This window comes from Euwallacea fornicatus, chromosome 1 (assembly GCF_040115645.1).
Source record: "Euwallacea fornicatus isolate EFF26 chromosome 1, ASM4011564v1, whole genome shotgun sequence".
NCBI classification, from domain to species: domain Eukaryota; kingdom Metazoa; phylum Arthropoda; class Insecta; order Coleoptera; family Curculionidae; genus Euwallacea; species Euwallacea fornicatus.
In genome coordinates this window covers 3,583,951-3,597,990 of record NC_089541.1, presented here as the reverse complement: position 1 = coordinate 3,597,990, position 14,040 = coordinate 3,583,951, and the positions used below count along the sequence as shown (strand labels likewise).

The following is a 14,040-nucleotide window of genomic DNA, read 5'->3' as shown; positions in this document are numbered from 1 at the left end:
GCCATTTCGTGAAAAAATTATTTTATAAGGAAGTGACCATTTTAACTACGTTTCTCTGTAATTAACCCAGCACAACAAATTTAAAGAGAGCAAATTCGGTTTTTTTTTCAAATATCTGCGAAAATAATCGGATGTTTTTGCCTCCGAATTTGCGTCTCTGACAATACTAACTGTTTTTTTGTTTTGTTTTTAGTGTTTAGCGAACAAAATAATTAATTGAATTGAATAAACGAGTTACCATGGTCCCCTTAGCCACTACCTTAAATCTAAAACCACGAGAACAGTCATAAAACCGAGAGAGCTGGTTATGGCCAATTTATTCTACATATAATTCAACATTTAATCCGTCGTAGACGAAATTGGCAATTATTTCTCAAGGTCATTCGGATTTAATAATGTGAACTATTTGCTGGGCTAATAATTATTAACCTTTGAATAAAAACAGTGACAACATCATTCTGCGTCAATCTCGTCTGCATTGCCTTGACCCCAAAATTAAGAACAAAACAGCAAAATTGTTATTGACTAAACACGACAAACACCCATCTCAAATCAACATGAGATGGATGACCTTGGCATTGTCGTAAAAAGTTGATATATTATTGTAAACATCATTGCATAAGTTTCATAGAACAGTTCAGAGAAACAAGGACATGGAAATACTCACTAAGGTACTGCTCCCATTCGACCAAGTTTCTAAATTTCATTGCTTTGGGTTTTCTCTCCAATGTTGTAGGAGGCGAAGGATCAAAAGTGACGGTCTTAGGCGACGGAGTACGCGTGCGTAGTTTGGCACTCATAATCACGTTAAGTATAAACGTACCCGATCGGTTTTATAAATAATCTGGACACGGCTGCGATTTGCGAACTGGACTCGTCGAATTGACCTCTACACCGGAACTGGATATAAGGCGACCCTCAATTCCAGGCAAAACTGGAAGAAGTTGTGTATATAGGAAAGATCCCAACCTATGACTAACTGTTACACGTCGTGTTTTTTGGCAGGACTAGTGCCTTGTCCCAAACGACGGGAGATAAAAATAGCCACTTGCGGAATCGCGGACGCCCGCTGAAAACACCACCTTTAACCTTGCGCAATTTAAGCGTCAATCGGTCAATTAAGTTTGATAAATCGAGTGTGGCCAATACCGATATCGAACTCATTTGCACGTCGAATAGCGTTTCACGCTTGATTGCCTTCATTTATATCAATTTATTTAATCTGGGTGGAAATGAACCCATTCAACCAAAGGTGGTGAAGCGAAGATGTCTTTTGAAGTCAGATACAGAAGCAGACTTCATTCTAGAGTGAAAAGGAGGAAGGTAGAAAAGTATTCAGCAAAAGAGTAGTTTAATAACTCTAAAAGATACTGTGGGTCCAAAAATGTCAAATAAGGAGATGTGTAAAAATCTGTATACTCTGAGCAAATCTCAGTATTAAACTTATAAGATGTGAATTGTATGTAGTGATATCTTCGCTTTTGTTAAGATACTTTCATAGTGGAACACATACATTCTCGCTAAAATAGAGAGCTCTGTCAGACCGAAAAAAGGAACTCCTTTTGAGGAAGCATATTTTCTGAGCACCTCTTCTTCATTCGAAACCATTCTACGTCGTAAGCCAGAGATGATCCCTCTCGATCAGTAAACACCTTCTGTATTGAGATTAGTCTAGGTGTGCACTTCTTCCCTACACATCAAAACTCATTTATATCCCTCGTCTCAATCCAAGGCACATGTCTAATTTTCAACTCGCGGGTTTCCTTGCACCCTGAAATTGTGGGGAAACACATCTCACGTTGAACTTAATATGTATTTCGTGACAGTATTGTCCAAATTCGAACATGCTCCGAACTATAGTTCTTATTTGCAACTCAGAATTTCACGCAATAGATCGTGATGAAAACGTTGAAGTTTTAACTGTCTAGTTGACATTAAGATGTAGCCCTAGATGCACGAATTGGAAAATAAAATTTGGTTCGGGCAAAAAGGCGGGTTGAAGTTGAGCTACCTATTCTCACATTCTGAAAGTGCATGAGTGTAAACTGAGACATTTCTCAGGGTGAACAGATTAAGTCAAAAATTCCGCTGTTTCAGAAAGGTTCTATATTCTAAACATCTCTTGTTAAGATATTATAACTTCTCCTTTCTCCTTATGGGAGTCTCGAAGAGCTCACTCAGAAAGATCCAGAAAATTAATGTCAGCCCTCTTCTATAATCAACCGTTTATTAGAACGGGAAATATTTTATCACAAACACATTACTTTATATCTAAAGATATCTGAAATAGTCCATCGCCCACGTCTGATCTCTATAGAGCATAAACCGTGCAAATCAGCTTGTTTATTTCTCGTGATAATCTTAAATTTTTCACTCAAAGCAAGGCCTGCTCCTACGTATCAAAACGCTAATAATTCATTATTAGACTAGATATGAAAAATTTCATGGCAATTTATTAGTTTTTTACTGATGATCTGACTGTTTTTCATAACTCAACACTGGACTATCGCATACAAATCGTTCCTGCAAAAGCCCAATAACTTTTTCCTCGATCATATCTACATCTTCTCCAGGAGTATAATCGTCTTCAGTAGATCTGGATATGGTTACAATAATGGGATCTCTAGGCATTAGTTCTAAGAATGTTTTAAAACTATCAAACATGATGTTTAAATCCTCTGGAGATGAGACGTGATGAGGAAGGTCTGAGTCGTCGCAAGTGCATCCAGCATCAAAAACCAATTCCCAGTCAACGTCTTTTTCTTCATAGTGCTCCAGAATACTTTCACGTAGCTTAGATACTTTTTCATAAGTGTCGTCCTTAAGTTCACCGTCAGGCATCGCCTTATGTTCTTGAATATGCTTAAATATGGATTCAAGTCGATTCAGCTGATTTTCTCTTTGAACAGTGAAGTTACTTATGTCTTCCTCACTGCCCGACTTTGGAGGGCTGAATTTGAAGATCTCCTTCACTTGTTTATACATATCGGCATTTTCGTAGATTTTTAAGAATGGGTTGCTTGTACTGAAGAAGTCGAGATCAATGTCCAAGATCATCGGATAAGAATAATCCCATAAAAGCTTCCTGATTTTCCCATAATCCTCCTCTTCGCCACTCAGCTTCTTACCCAAGGTAATCACATCTAAAAATACGCTTCTTGCATGCTCCAAATCTTCTTCCTTTTTGTAAAGACACTCGTATATGAAATAACTCTCTTTAGAAGTAACTCTAATAGTCCCATTATTTTTATCTTTACCAATCTTGAAACTCGATGAGGAAGTTTCGATTTGATGGGCCCATGGAGGCTTCACCCATAAGAGCTGATTAAAATGACCCGCGTGAGCGGCTGGTAACATCCAATTCTCTATGCTCAACTCCTCGAATAATTTCTCTTTTTCATAAACCGTATCTGCCGACATATTTTTGGGTATCAGCATATCTGGATGGGAATCGAAATGGATGAAAATGGAGCCTTCCAGGGGGAGATGCTTAGATCCGATATTTCTGTATATGAAGGGTATTACCTCATGGTGGTATTCTACCACGTATATGGGTATCTTGGGGTGTCTCTTCAATTTCGGACCTGTGGGAGAAAGAAGCTCTTTGTCATTTGGCGGTGAAAATAACATTCAAAAAACAATAGTTTTAGCACCAAGTTCCATTGTAAATAAAGACGTGGTTAAAATTTTGCAGGAATATCTGAAAATATGGGTCAGAATGTAAAATATAAAGGGAAATAGCATTTAGGAAGAAATAGTAAAAATACAGAGGCAAAATGAGTTTCCTGTTTGAGATAAAACAATGTTGTGGAGAATGCTTTTATTGGTACAGAAACCCTATCCGCAGGAAGCTACCCATGTTATGTAAAATGTTTTTCAAGTGAAATACTTTAATTTGTGCAGGCGAGAAACAAATCATTCACCAATTAATCAAGAATCTGATGAACTAAATCGCAGATCTTCAAAAGATAAATTCTTTCCGGTATCTTGAAGACTGCAAATCCGCTGCTATATAATTATATAATTTTTCAGGAAAAACTACAAATTAATAACAATCAAATTAACACAGGAACAAAATTTATAATCCAAAAACATACTTTTAGCAACAGTGATGTCCTCATCGGTAACCGGTCGACTTCTTTTGAGAAATTCCAACACCATATTGACGTACACAATCGTATCAAAAACACACAAACAAGTTCAGATCAATTGTTTATTATTAGTAGAACAAACAACAGGCACCCGTTCTTCAACTTAAAGGAATGAACTGCATTTTCACTATTGCCTTCACTGACTTTCATTTTTTAATCCTGCCAAGTGGGCGAAAATAGATGCGGGGGTCCATGAACATGAAATTTTACTTATAAAGGTGTAACTATTAAAATTTTTGAAAGGCAAATGTTATTAAAGAAGGAAACGTGTTTGTGTCAAGGATTCGTGACTTTATAGCTCCAAATTATTAGTTTGAAATTAGTAACGAGATAAACTGTTTTTATTCTTAAATGGTGCTGAAAGTGTGGCGATACATTTGTTCGGTGTTAATGCTGATGTCTCAACCCATCGTGGTTGTTAAAAGTAGTCATTGAAAACTTCATCTTAAAATAATAATGAATTTTAAACTTCCCACATTCCTCTGTTAAAAGTAGATCAGAAATGAATGAGACGACTTCGACATTGTTATTAATTGATTCTTAAAATACATATTTCAAAGAGAAAATTTTGTGGTTAATGATGCTATATGTATATTATTTGAATTTATTTATTATATCGTTCATTTGACTTCTTTACAAAATCAGACATCTCGAGGAAATTAACTTGAGATTCAGCATTTCACGATCAACCAGAAAGAATTAATATAAAAAATAAAATTTGCTTGAATCAGAAATTTATTCATATTAAATATCTTGAATCTAACAACTGGTTATCAACTCTCTAGTAGGTATACGTTCCTTAGATTCAACCCTACTCTCATTTGATTATGAATGCAACTTGAGAAGTATGGGATCGAAACAAATGTAAAATGAGAAGAAACTACGCCATAGAAAGTACACTTTATTTGGTTTATAGAAAAGCAATTTATTATGCAAACATCATCAAATTACCATACATGTATGCAGTTTAAACTTTCTAAAATTTATTAATCAGGTTTCCTTGCTTGCGAAGTTATCAGCTCTGTGATCTATTTTTGGTAAACAAAAAGATAAAAATGTAAAACGTTCAACACTTTGTTTCTTTTGGTTTTCCGTATTTTACGTGTTCATACCAACACGTAAAAGCATAAAAACCATTCTTAAATTTTCTCGATTTTTGCAAACAGGATTGTGGAAATTGCTCTAAAATTATGATATTTATGAGCCCACCAAATATAATCCCGATGAAACACAGTGTTTTCGTGTCAGGACGTTTGCAATTTGATATGATTACATACATCATTTACGCGTTTCGCGTCATGTTAAACTCTGGACTATAATAATTCCTCATTCAAAAACAAAAGCCGTCCTGGACTATTGTGATAATACTATTAAATGGAAACTTACATCCCGGTGCCTCAGTGCCGTGTCTTATGGTACACTCGAATGGGTTCAGGGTTCCAGGAACCACTTTCCCATACATCGACCTATCCATGGGCGGCAAAATTCGAAACCGACGACACTCAAAAGCGGCGTCCACACTCAAAAACCGACCGACGAATCGGAGATTTCGACGAGCGATCACGTGTCGGCGTGGAAGACGTCCCAACCGGAAAAGCCCATGCCAGTTGTCAGGGACATTTTTGTGGGGGCATTTTTAATTTTCTTTTTCGAAAATTGTGACGCTTGCGCTGCCTTTACGACGAATTTAGAATGATGGTTGCCATAATAATAGTTGGAATATGGGCGCGGAGGTGTAGCGATTCAAACTGCCAAGACGAAACAAGTGTATAATGTAATTAGACTTGGTGTAATGGTGTATGCGAGGAAGGTTTCCACACTGATTGTCGCTATAAATACTGTACAAATAAATATTGTATGTATTTGTTATATTTGTTGGTCTTAAAGCGCGATTATTTTCAATGCGTCAATGGCAGCTTTGAAATTAATATCATAATGCTCAGAATTGCCTCTGTTCTCAGTGGTGCATCGACAAGCAGCACTTAATCATAACAAGTTCACAAAGCAACAAACACATTCGCTTACTCATTTTCTACTGCGAGTTCACGTAATCTTAATTTTTGAGACGTGATAATCATAAGATAGAAAAAATGGTCACCCTATAAATATAAATAAATAAAAACATCTGCAATATCTCGTAATTTCAGTTTACAGCATATAGGATTTCGATGGCGATTCATGAAAACATGTGTATTTCACTTTTATTTTGTTTACGTTTACATACGCTTATAAAACATAGTTCCGATGAACGATTTAGTATTACATCAAAATGTAAAAATAGGTGGAATTTCTCTACGATTTTTTACTCGGAAAACGATGTTTGATAATCAAAAATGTAAATAATTACATACTACAGGAAATATTTGCATTCTGAACGACCTGTGAAATTTAATATTAAATGCACCCTTGTCAAAGTAATTACATTAATGTATATACAAGATATTTTCAAGAATCATTAATGCAGAAGGAGCAGAATTTGGCAAGATGAGTCCGAGTTCTGGACAAATTCTTTCTCCAGATGCAATATTGTACTTATATTTGTTTTGTGACAGATAGATAATTAATGGCTTCAGTAAACACTATCCTATTTTTTACGACTTTAATTGAACAAGGAGAAAAGAGGACAAGGCAACGTTTTTTTATATATTTTTAGATGCTGAGAGAATTGCATAAATTGAACTTACGGCATCATCACCAATCTGGCGATTCTCGGATAAGCAAGGTTGCCCAATAAATAGTGAAAAAACTTGGAGGTTAAGGATTTGTTGGATAAATTTCTGATAAGTTTTGAAAACCGGGAATTTTGGTGCTAATTACTGACACCTCTAACGCTCACCATTACTTTTATTTTACCTTTGGCAGATTGACTTAAACAACAACTTAATATCACCACTATAAACTAAACCTTCAGACGCAGGTAATGGATCAGAATAACAATTTGAAGTGAAAGTAAATACGTATACTGGTACACGGATTGAAGCAAAGTTTGAAACTGAATTACTCAAATAAAGAACCACCCGAAACTAAAAAAACTGATGAATGAAAACATCTGCGTAGTCTACTCATATTAGGAAAAAAACGTGTCATGGGCAAACTTCTTAAAATTCAAGACTGTAAAAGCTTGTTTATGGTTTTGTTTCACCTTATAAGGGAGTAATAAATGCCATAATATTTTAAGAAATGCCATTTAATTAATACAATATCACCGCATGTTATTGAGGCCCACCCGCAAATATTTTAATGTTCAAAAAAAATTTTTCAATCGCTTTCCCATAAACTAGATTTTAATCTGTGTTCGCAATAAATTTGATACAACCTAGTTTATTGACCACGTATAATCGAAATTTACAAACTTATAACTCATACTTAGGAGACCGCAGGTAATTCAGATTGTTTGTAGGAAAATTTGGCTGAAATCCACAATCATTTTTATAAATTCGTCTATAAATATCAAGAGTTTGTTTGACTCAAAGGAAACAGTTAAATTTAGATGGAGAGGAGACGTTAAGAGTGCAAGAGTAGGTGAAAACAACTCAACGAAGAGCGTGGTAAATGCCGACTTTATGGCGATTCCTGATTGATCTGAACAAATTTTATTTTTGGTACGGATGAGACGCTGGTGCGAACTTTTATTGTACCTAATGACAGACTTGGTTGTCAATATTTTGTTTGGCTTTATCATCGGCTTTATAACTCCGCTAACATTCATTAAGTTATTAAGGCTAAAAAGATCAGTTATTTTTTCCATACCGGCGTCTTAATTTTTTTATATCCAAAATGATTATAAAGGACTTGTTATGAAACTGTTTTGCAGCTATAAATCAAAGCATCATGGTTTTATTAGATTAATTTACCTGACTTAGTTCACTAAAGCATCTGAATTATCTAATAAATCCTTATTGTCAAATACTTTTTAATGTGGTAACATATCTAATTGCCCAACCTTTTAGGTAAAGTACATATCAAATATTAAATCCAGTATTATAAGGCCAATATCTTAGGATACTTCTAACATGATGGTCTAGAAAATCCTATGAATTAATTCATGTTGAGAAAAATTAAAGGAGAGATCATATTTTGCTTGAAAGTTTATGAAAAAGTGTACCTAGCACTCATTGCCATATCCATGTAATGCTTTCTATTCTTTATGTAATATATTTTTGTTTTTACTTAGATTTTAATTTAAATGTTTAGTAATCATACTGGTATGATTAGTACTAATATGATTATTAAGCAAAACTGTGTATATAAATGTAAACATGATAGTGATAGTTTTTCAGGCTATACAAACCTTAAATAATGAACTTTTTCAAACAATAAATTATATCCATTAAAAACTTGTTAAATGGTACCATTACCAATAAATAATAAAAGGACTATTTTGGCAACTAAGTGTTTTATCATAGACATCAGACTTGTAATGAGACATTTAGTTTAGTGGGATACAGAAGTTAAAATACTTTGAAATATTAAACCCATCTTTAAGTCAGTGGTAGGTATATTGTATATCTAAGTATAGGCTTTTTTGAAGGATATTTATTATGTGAAGAAAATACATTTAGAGAGGTTTAACTGATTCCTCTATTTAGCTCTACATTTCAATATTGCCAAGTTTACTCTAATTTTATTATTCAAGTTAGATTCAAAAAGTAAAGTCAGAAACTCCATATGACAAGCTAATAAACTATTAGATTAACTGAGGAATACACTGTAAGGCCTAGTTGTACAATTATTATTAAAAAGTTAGTTCAGCTAAACTTGACTGGTAGTTAAACTACTTCATGAGAATAGCATTGCAATCAGTGAGTGACAGAAATGAAATCAATTTGATAATAATGATATTTTTATAAGGTTGATAAAGAACCACTTTGATTTAGCTGAACTAGCGTTACAATAATTATTGTATAACTAGGCCAGGAAATAGACATTATTGTTGATAAATGGAAGTAGGCACTCCATAGGCAATAACTATAATATGTACATTCTTAGGAAGAAAGTTAAATTGAATTTTTCCTCACATATACAATGTAGGTTAGAATACAAAAACTCACCTAAATTATCACCCATCTTCTCAGTTCTCCGTCAAAATTATCTTCTAATTATTGGAAAATCATTGAATTCATACAACACTCAGAATTTAAATAACATAATCTCAAAAATATTCAAAACCTCCTCTTTTGGAATAACATTTCCAGGAAACCAAAATAAATGAAAATAACCAAAAATGGAAAAATGTCATATCGGTCGATGATATTCTTGTTCTTATGTTTGCCTCCTAGATGACAGCACAATGAATTACACCGAGGGAAGAGTAAAGTTTGTACAATGTAGATAATGTAAAGAATGAAACCCACCTAAACTATAAATAAATAAATACTAGTATCTGTTTATTCTAACGTGTTCAAAATTTTTTTTCCTGACTTCGTATCCCTATTTTTATTTATCAAGAAATAGATTAGAGTAAATTCAGCGAAACAATCACATTTTTACAATATTATGTTCTACGGATTAAGAACAAAATGTGACCAATTTTTCAGTTCCTTAAACAATTTGGTTCCAGGGCTTGCAGTTGCACTAACTTGCCTAGCGCCGAATAATCTGTAGTTTTTATCTAGTTCTCCAAGCTGAACGCCGCAGTTAAGAAGGTTCTTAAGCGCTTCAAGCATCTTTTTGTTGGGTAACACATCTGCAATCATTTTCATTTCATGATGAAATTTTAAAACACATTTAGTTGATCTACCTTGATAGTTGCCAATAAATGCAATTCCCATAGATCTCGAGTTATACCCTCTTGTATGCGCTCCAGTTTTGTGCCAACCCACCCCTTCATAAATATTTCCATCACCACCAATTATAAAACTTTAAAACAATAATAATATAGGCAATTACCAAATACCATGTACTCACTTATATCCGATGTCAGGAAGATCCATTTCATCGATATGGAAATTTTGGATTGTTCTTACTGTCGAGGAACATTTCTGTTCAGTAGAGCATTGATCAGTCACGGTATGATGAATAACGACATTTAATGTGGGAACTACCACATAAGCAACAATTTGAGGTTTGCGGCCTTGCCATTGAGATCGTGATAGAATAGGAGGACAAACAGCCGATATTTCTGTAAAACTACAGGTTAGATCGTCATTTATCAAAACGTATTAAAACCTGTTTATATTGTATACTTACCGTGATCTGTTGTGGCTTCGGTTTTTATTTGATATAAAACAATCAAAATGCAGAAAGTGCTTATAACATAATACATTATTATAGTTTTATAGACTGAGATAATAAATGTTTAATTATTAATAATGTTTTTAAATAATACAATCTTTTAAATTTATTTGTGTTTATATTTTGGATTTTGGAGGTTAACTACGTATCTGTAAGTAAAATAGTTGGAAAAAGTTCTGCCTGTGCTGTTTACACTTCAAACCATACTGGCATGCGATTAAAGCTCTGAGCCTTAACTGAATAGATTCTTCTCGAGGATAACAAATAATTGATGAATTTATCTTTGACTTGCAAATGTAATATTATTTTTTAATTTAAATAAACAATTTCAACGTTATAAATAAAGTGGGGAATTCTCATAGATGTCTCAAAGGCTATCATACAAATTATAAAACTGAATTGATAATTTGTTTTCCAATAGTGATATATATTGCTAAAAAGTGAATTTGACAGATTAAACGAATACAGGGTGTTTCATTAATAAAAGATATGTTTGGTTAATATCTCAAAAATAATTAAATCAATAAGCAATTTTATATCACCATCGAATTTTACGTAAAAAAATAATGAAAATCAGCTTTCAAAGTTCTTTTAAATAAAAAAGTTGCAGAGAGGGCCCTAAAATACAACAATTTCAGTTTCACTCTGCTTTACAGAAATAAAGAGACCTATGAAAAAATTATTTACATTATAATTTATTTCTTGAAAAGGTAGCACATCATTGCGTATACCAATTTTAAGTATCCTTATTGCTAAACAAGATTTAATAATCCCATAGAAAATGAGACATCCTTTACATTCCAGCTCTAACTTGTTAAATGACCTATTTACACAAATTTGTAATGTGTTTTTTACATTTTTTTAGGACATGCTCTTATATTCAGTTTAAATCTTAAAATAAGCTCAAAATTCGCTCATTTAATATTTTATCATCCATTAAGATACACCCTGTATATAAAGATTTGATCTGTTGGGTAGATTCGTAATATATCAGAATAATATAAGATATTTCTGAGAGAAGTGGTGAGGTTTACGGAAGACCCGGCACCTATTAGAGGAAGCAACAAGTAAAGTCCAATGGCTTTACATTCAGTAAGTCACTGGGCACATCAGATATATATTTTTCATGGTCAAAATTTTTTGATAAAATGGCGAACACAATTTTCAAACTAATTTATACGCCTTATTTCAATGCGACCTCTACAAATTTCAAGATTTTTAAATTAATGTGTTATCAGTAGTAGTAGAGATACGTATAATTAAGTTTAGACACTCTACTGCTTGCAGGGACTTAGAGCTGGGTTCTATAGGAAGGACGTTGAAACTGAAAAGAAAACATTTATTCAAGTTCGTAATTACAAAAATTTTAATTTTGGAGATTTTGACCGGTTAGAAAATTTAATTAGTGGATTTCTTTGGACAAACATTTAATTTTCTCTCTCAGATCTTCTTTTAGAAGCAGACCTGTGTTCTGAAATGGTTTGTGGTGTAGAACACGGACATGTCAAAATTGTCAGTTCAGTTGCCAACGTCATAATTCAAAGACGTTAGCATTAATGTCAAAAAACGTGATTTGTGAATTTTGTATTTATTTTGTATGCATTGATCATTTTTCTGTTCTTCCGAGTCATTTACAAACAATATTTTGTACAAAAATCATCAAAAATGACCGTAATAAATAAGGTAAGCAATATTTGGTCATTGTATAAAAATTGTATAAGCTTTAATTTATGCTCCTATATTGACAAAATTGTCATAAAAAATCTTCCTTTTCTAAAATATAAAAAAAAACGATGGGTCAAAATACTTCAAACTGAAAAAGAGGCCCAACAGATGAACAACACCTCTAAGGAAATATAGTAAATTAATTCAAAAGCAATGCGAACTTTGCCTAAAACGTATGTAAAAAAAAATTGAGAACTTATTGAAATCTTTCAATTATTATAGATGGAAGTAGATGGTGGTCCTAAGGGTGAAGGATTTCGTTCATACTACATTACAAAAATTGAGGAACTGCAACTTGTTGTTGCTGAAAAGAGTCAGAATTTGAGAAGATTACAAGCACAGAGAAATGAGCTTAATGCTAAAGGTTGTTCTTAGAACCATGGTATCATTATTTCACTTAAAGAATAATTTTGTTATATTAGTTCGTATGCTTCGTGAGGAATTGATGCTGCTACAAGAGCAAGGTAGTTATGTGGGAGAAGTGGTCAAGCCAATGGACAAGAAGAAAGTGCTTGTTAAAGTTCATCCTGAAGGAAAATTTGTAGTAGATATTGACAAAAATATTGATATTAATGATGTCACTCCCAACTGCAGAGTTGCCTTGAGGAATGAAAGTTATACATTACATAAAATTCTTCCCAACAAGGTTGTTGAAGATACTGTTGTAGGTTTATAAATAAATAATAAAATTTTAGGTTGATCCTTTGGTATCCCTTATGATGGTTGAAAAAGTTCCAGATTCCACTTATGAAATGGTAGGAGGTCTGGATAAACAAATCAAAGAGATTAAAGAAGTTATTGAGCTTCCGGTAAAACATCCTGAATTGTTTGATGCTCTTGGTATTGCTCAGCCTAAGGGGGTTTTGCTTTATGGTCCCCCAGGTATGATTTCAGTTAAACTCTGATTAATAAATGTAATCAACTTCAGTTCTGCCTTCTAAGGAACTGGGAAAACTCTTTTGGCTCGTGCAGTGGCTCATCATACTGAATGTACCTTCATTCGAGTTTCTGGATCAGAGTTAGTACAAAAGTTCATTGGTGAAGGGTCTAGAATGGTTAGAGAATTGTTTGTGATGGCCAGAGAGCATGCTCCTTCAATTATATTCATGGATGAAATAGATTCTATTGGTTCCTCTCGTATTGAATCAGGTATAACTGTTAACATTTTAAGTTGGTCTATTTTAAAATGTGTCCTTGAAGGATCTGGAGGAGATTCTGAAGTCCAAAGAACCATGTTGGAACTGCTCAACCAATTGGATGGTTTTGAGGCCACAAAAAATATCAAGGTGATCATGGCTACCAATCGCATTGATATTTTGGATCCAGCTTTACTGAGACCGGGCCGAATTGACAGAAAAATTGAGTTCCCTCCACCAAATGAAGAAGCTAGATTGGATATTTTGAAAATTCACTCTAGGAAAATGAATTTAACTAGAGGAATAAATCTGAGAAAGATTGCAGAACTTATGCCTGGTGCCAGTGGAGCAGAAGTGAAGGTAAATAACTTTATAGTTCTTGAAGAATTAACACACAAAATGCTGAGGTGTTTTGGTGTACAAACTTAAGATATTTCAAGAAATTTTTTATATATTTAAATGTTTACAAATTCATTACTGATCAACGACCTCTTGTGAAGATTCAAAATACTTGTTATGTTTAATACATCTTAAACATTATTTTATATTGCAGGGTGTCTGTACAGAAGCAGGAATGTATGCTTTGAGGGAGAGAAGAGTACATGTAACCCAAGAAGATTTTGAAATGGCAGTAGCTAAGGTGATGCAAAAGGATTCTGAGAAGAATATGTCCATTAAGAAACTGTGGAAATAAGTTAACTCAGTTTATTTTGTATTTTAAACAATCATAATTGATGGAAAGTAGCATGTACATGTGGTTTTATTTAGGTGTGTTCACTTTTGTTATCCCCAAA

At 33.5% G+C, this 14,040-nt stretch overlaps 4 protein-coding genes across 8 annotated transcripts in view; 1 reads left to right on the top strand and 3 right to left on the bottom strand.

Moving 5' to 3' along the window:
• Pax (Paxillin) overlaps positions 1-9,379 on the bottom strand; it is a 29,707-nt gene extending 20,328 nt beyond the window's left edge. Inside the window, exon 1 of one of the 4 annotated variants that reach the window (XM_066290281.1) lies at positions 9,203-9,379. In XM_066290281.1, coding sequence (XP_066146378.1) covers positions 9,203-9,218 — 16 coding nt within the window. In that variant the 5' untranslated portion in view covers positions 9,219-9,379. Of the gene's footprint in view, positions 1-667; positions 974-4,097; positions 4,233-9,202 lie in introns of those variants that run through there. The other 3 variants (XM_066290265.1, XM_066290257.1, XM_066290289.1) reach the window with 3 other exon arrangements.
• Positions 2,209-7,212, bottom strand: MESR6 (misexpression suppressor of ras 6). 2 transcript variants are annotated; one of them, XM_066290410.1, is made up of 2 exons: positions 6,988-7,212; positions 2,209-3,584 (listed from the first exon to the last, which is right to left on the bottom strand). In XM_066290410.1, exon 2 carries the CDS (start codon positions 3,436-3,438, stop codon positions 2,464-2,466), a length of 975 nt encoding a protein of 324 aa, XP_066146507.1. In that variant the 5' UTR covers positions 3,439-3,584; positions 6,988-7,212; the 3' UTR covers positions 2,209-2,463. The 2 variants fall into 2 exon arrangements, with proteins under 2 accessions (XP_066146507.1, XP_066146501.1); XM_066290404.1 differs by lacking the exon at positions 6,988-7,212 and adding an exon at positions 5,538-5,970.
• Positions 9,380-9,508: 129 nt separating the features above from the next.
• Positions 9,509-10,650, bottom strand: LOC136343658 (peptidoglycan-recognition protein 2-like). Its single transcript, XM_066290534.1, has 4 exons — positions 10,341-10,650; positions 10,059-10,272; positions 9,892-10,010; positions 9,509-9,837 (listed from the first exon to the last, which is right to left on the bottom strand). The coding sequence occupies exons 1-4, from the start codon at positions 10,414-10,416 to the stop codon at positions 9,653-9,655; spliced, it is 594 nt and encodes a 197-aa protein (XP_066146631.1). The 5' UTR covers positions 10,417-10,650; the 3' UTR covers positions 9,509-9,652.
• A 1,270-nt stretch (positions 10,651-11,920) lies between these two features.
• Positions 11,921-13,997, top strand: Rpt6 (26S proteasome regulatory subunit Rpt6). Its single transcript, XM_066290394.1, has 7 exons — positions 11,921-12,068; positions 12,333-12,474; positions 12,533-12,756; positions 12,806-12,992; positions 13,053-13,259; positions 13,311-13,606; positions 13,800-13,997. The coding sequence occupies exons 1-7, from the start codon at positions 12,051-12,053 to the stop codon at positions 13,938-13,940; spliced, it is 1,215 nt and encodes a 404-aa protein (XP_066146491.1). The 5' UTR covers positions 11,921-12,050; the 3' UTR covers positions 13,941-13,997.
• Positions 13,998-14,040: the final 43 nt, after the last annotated feature.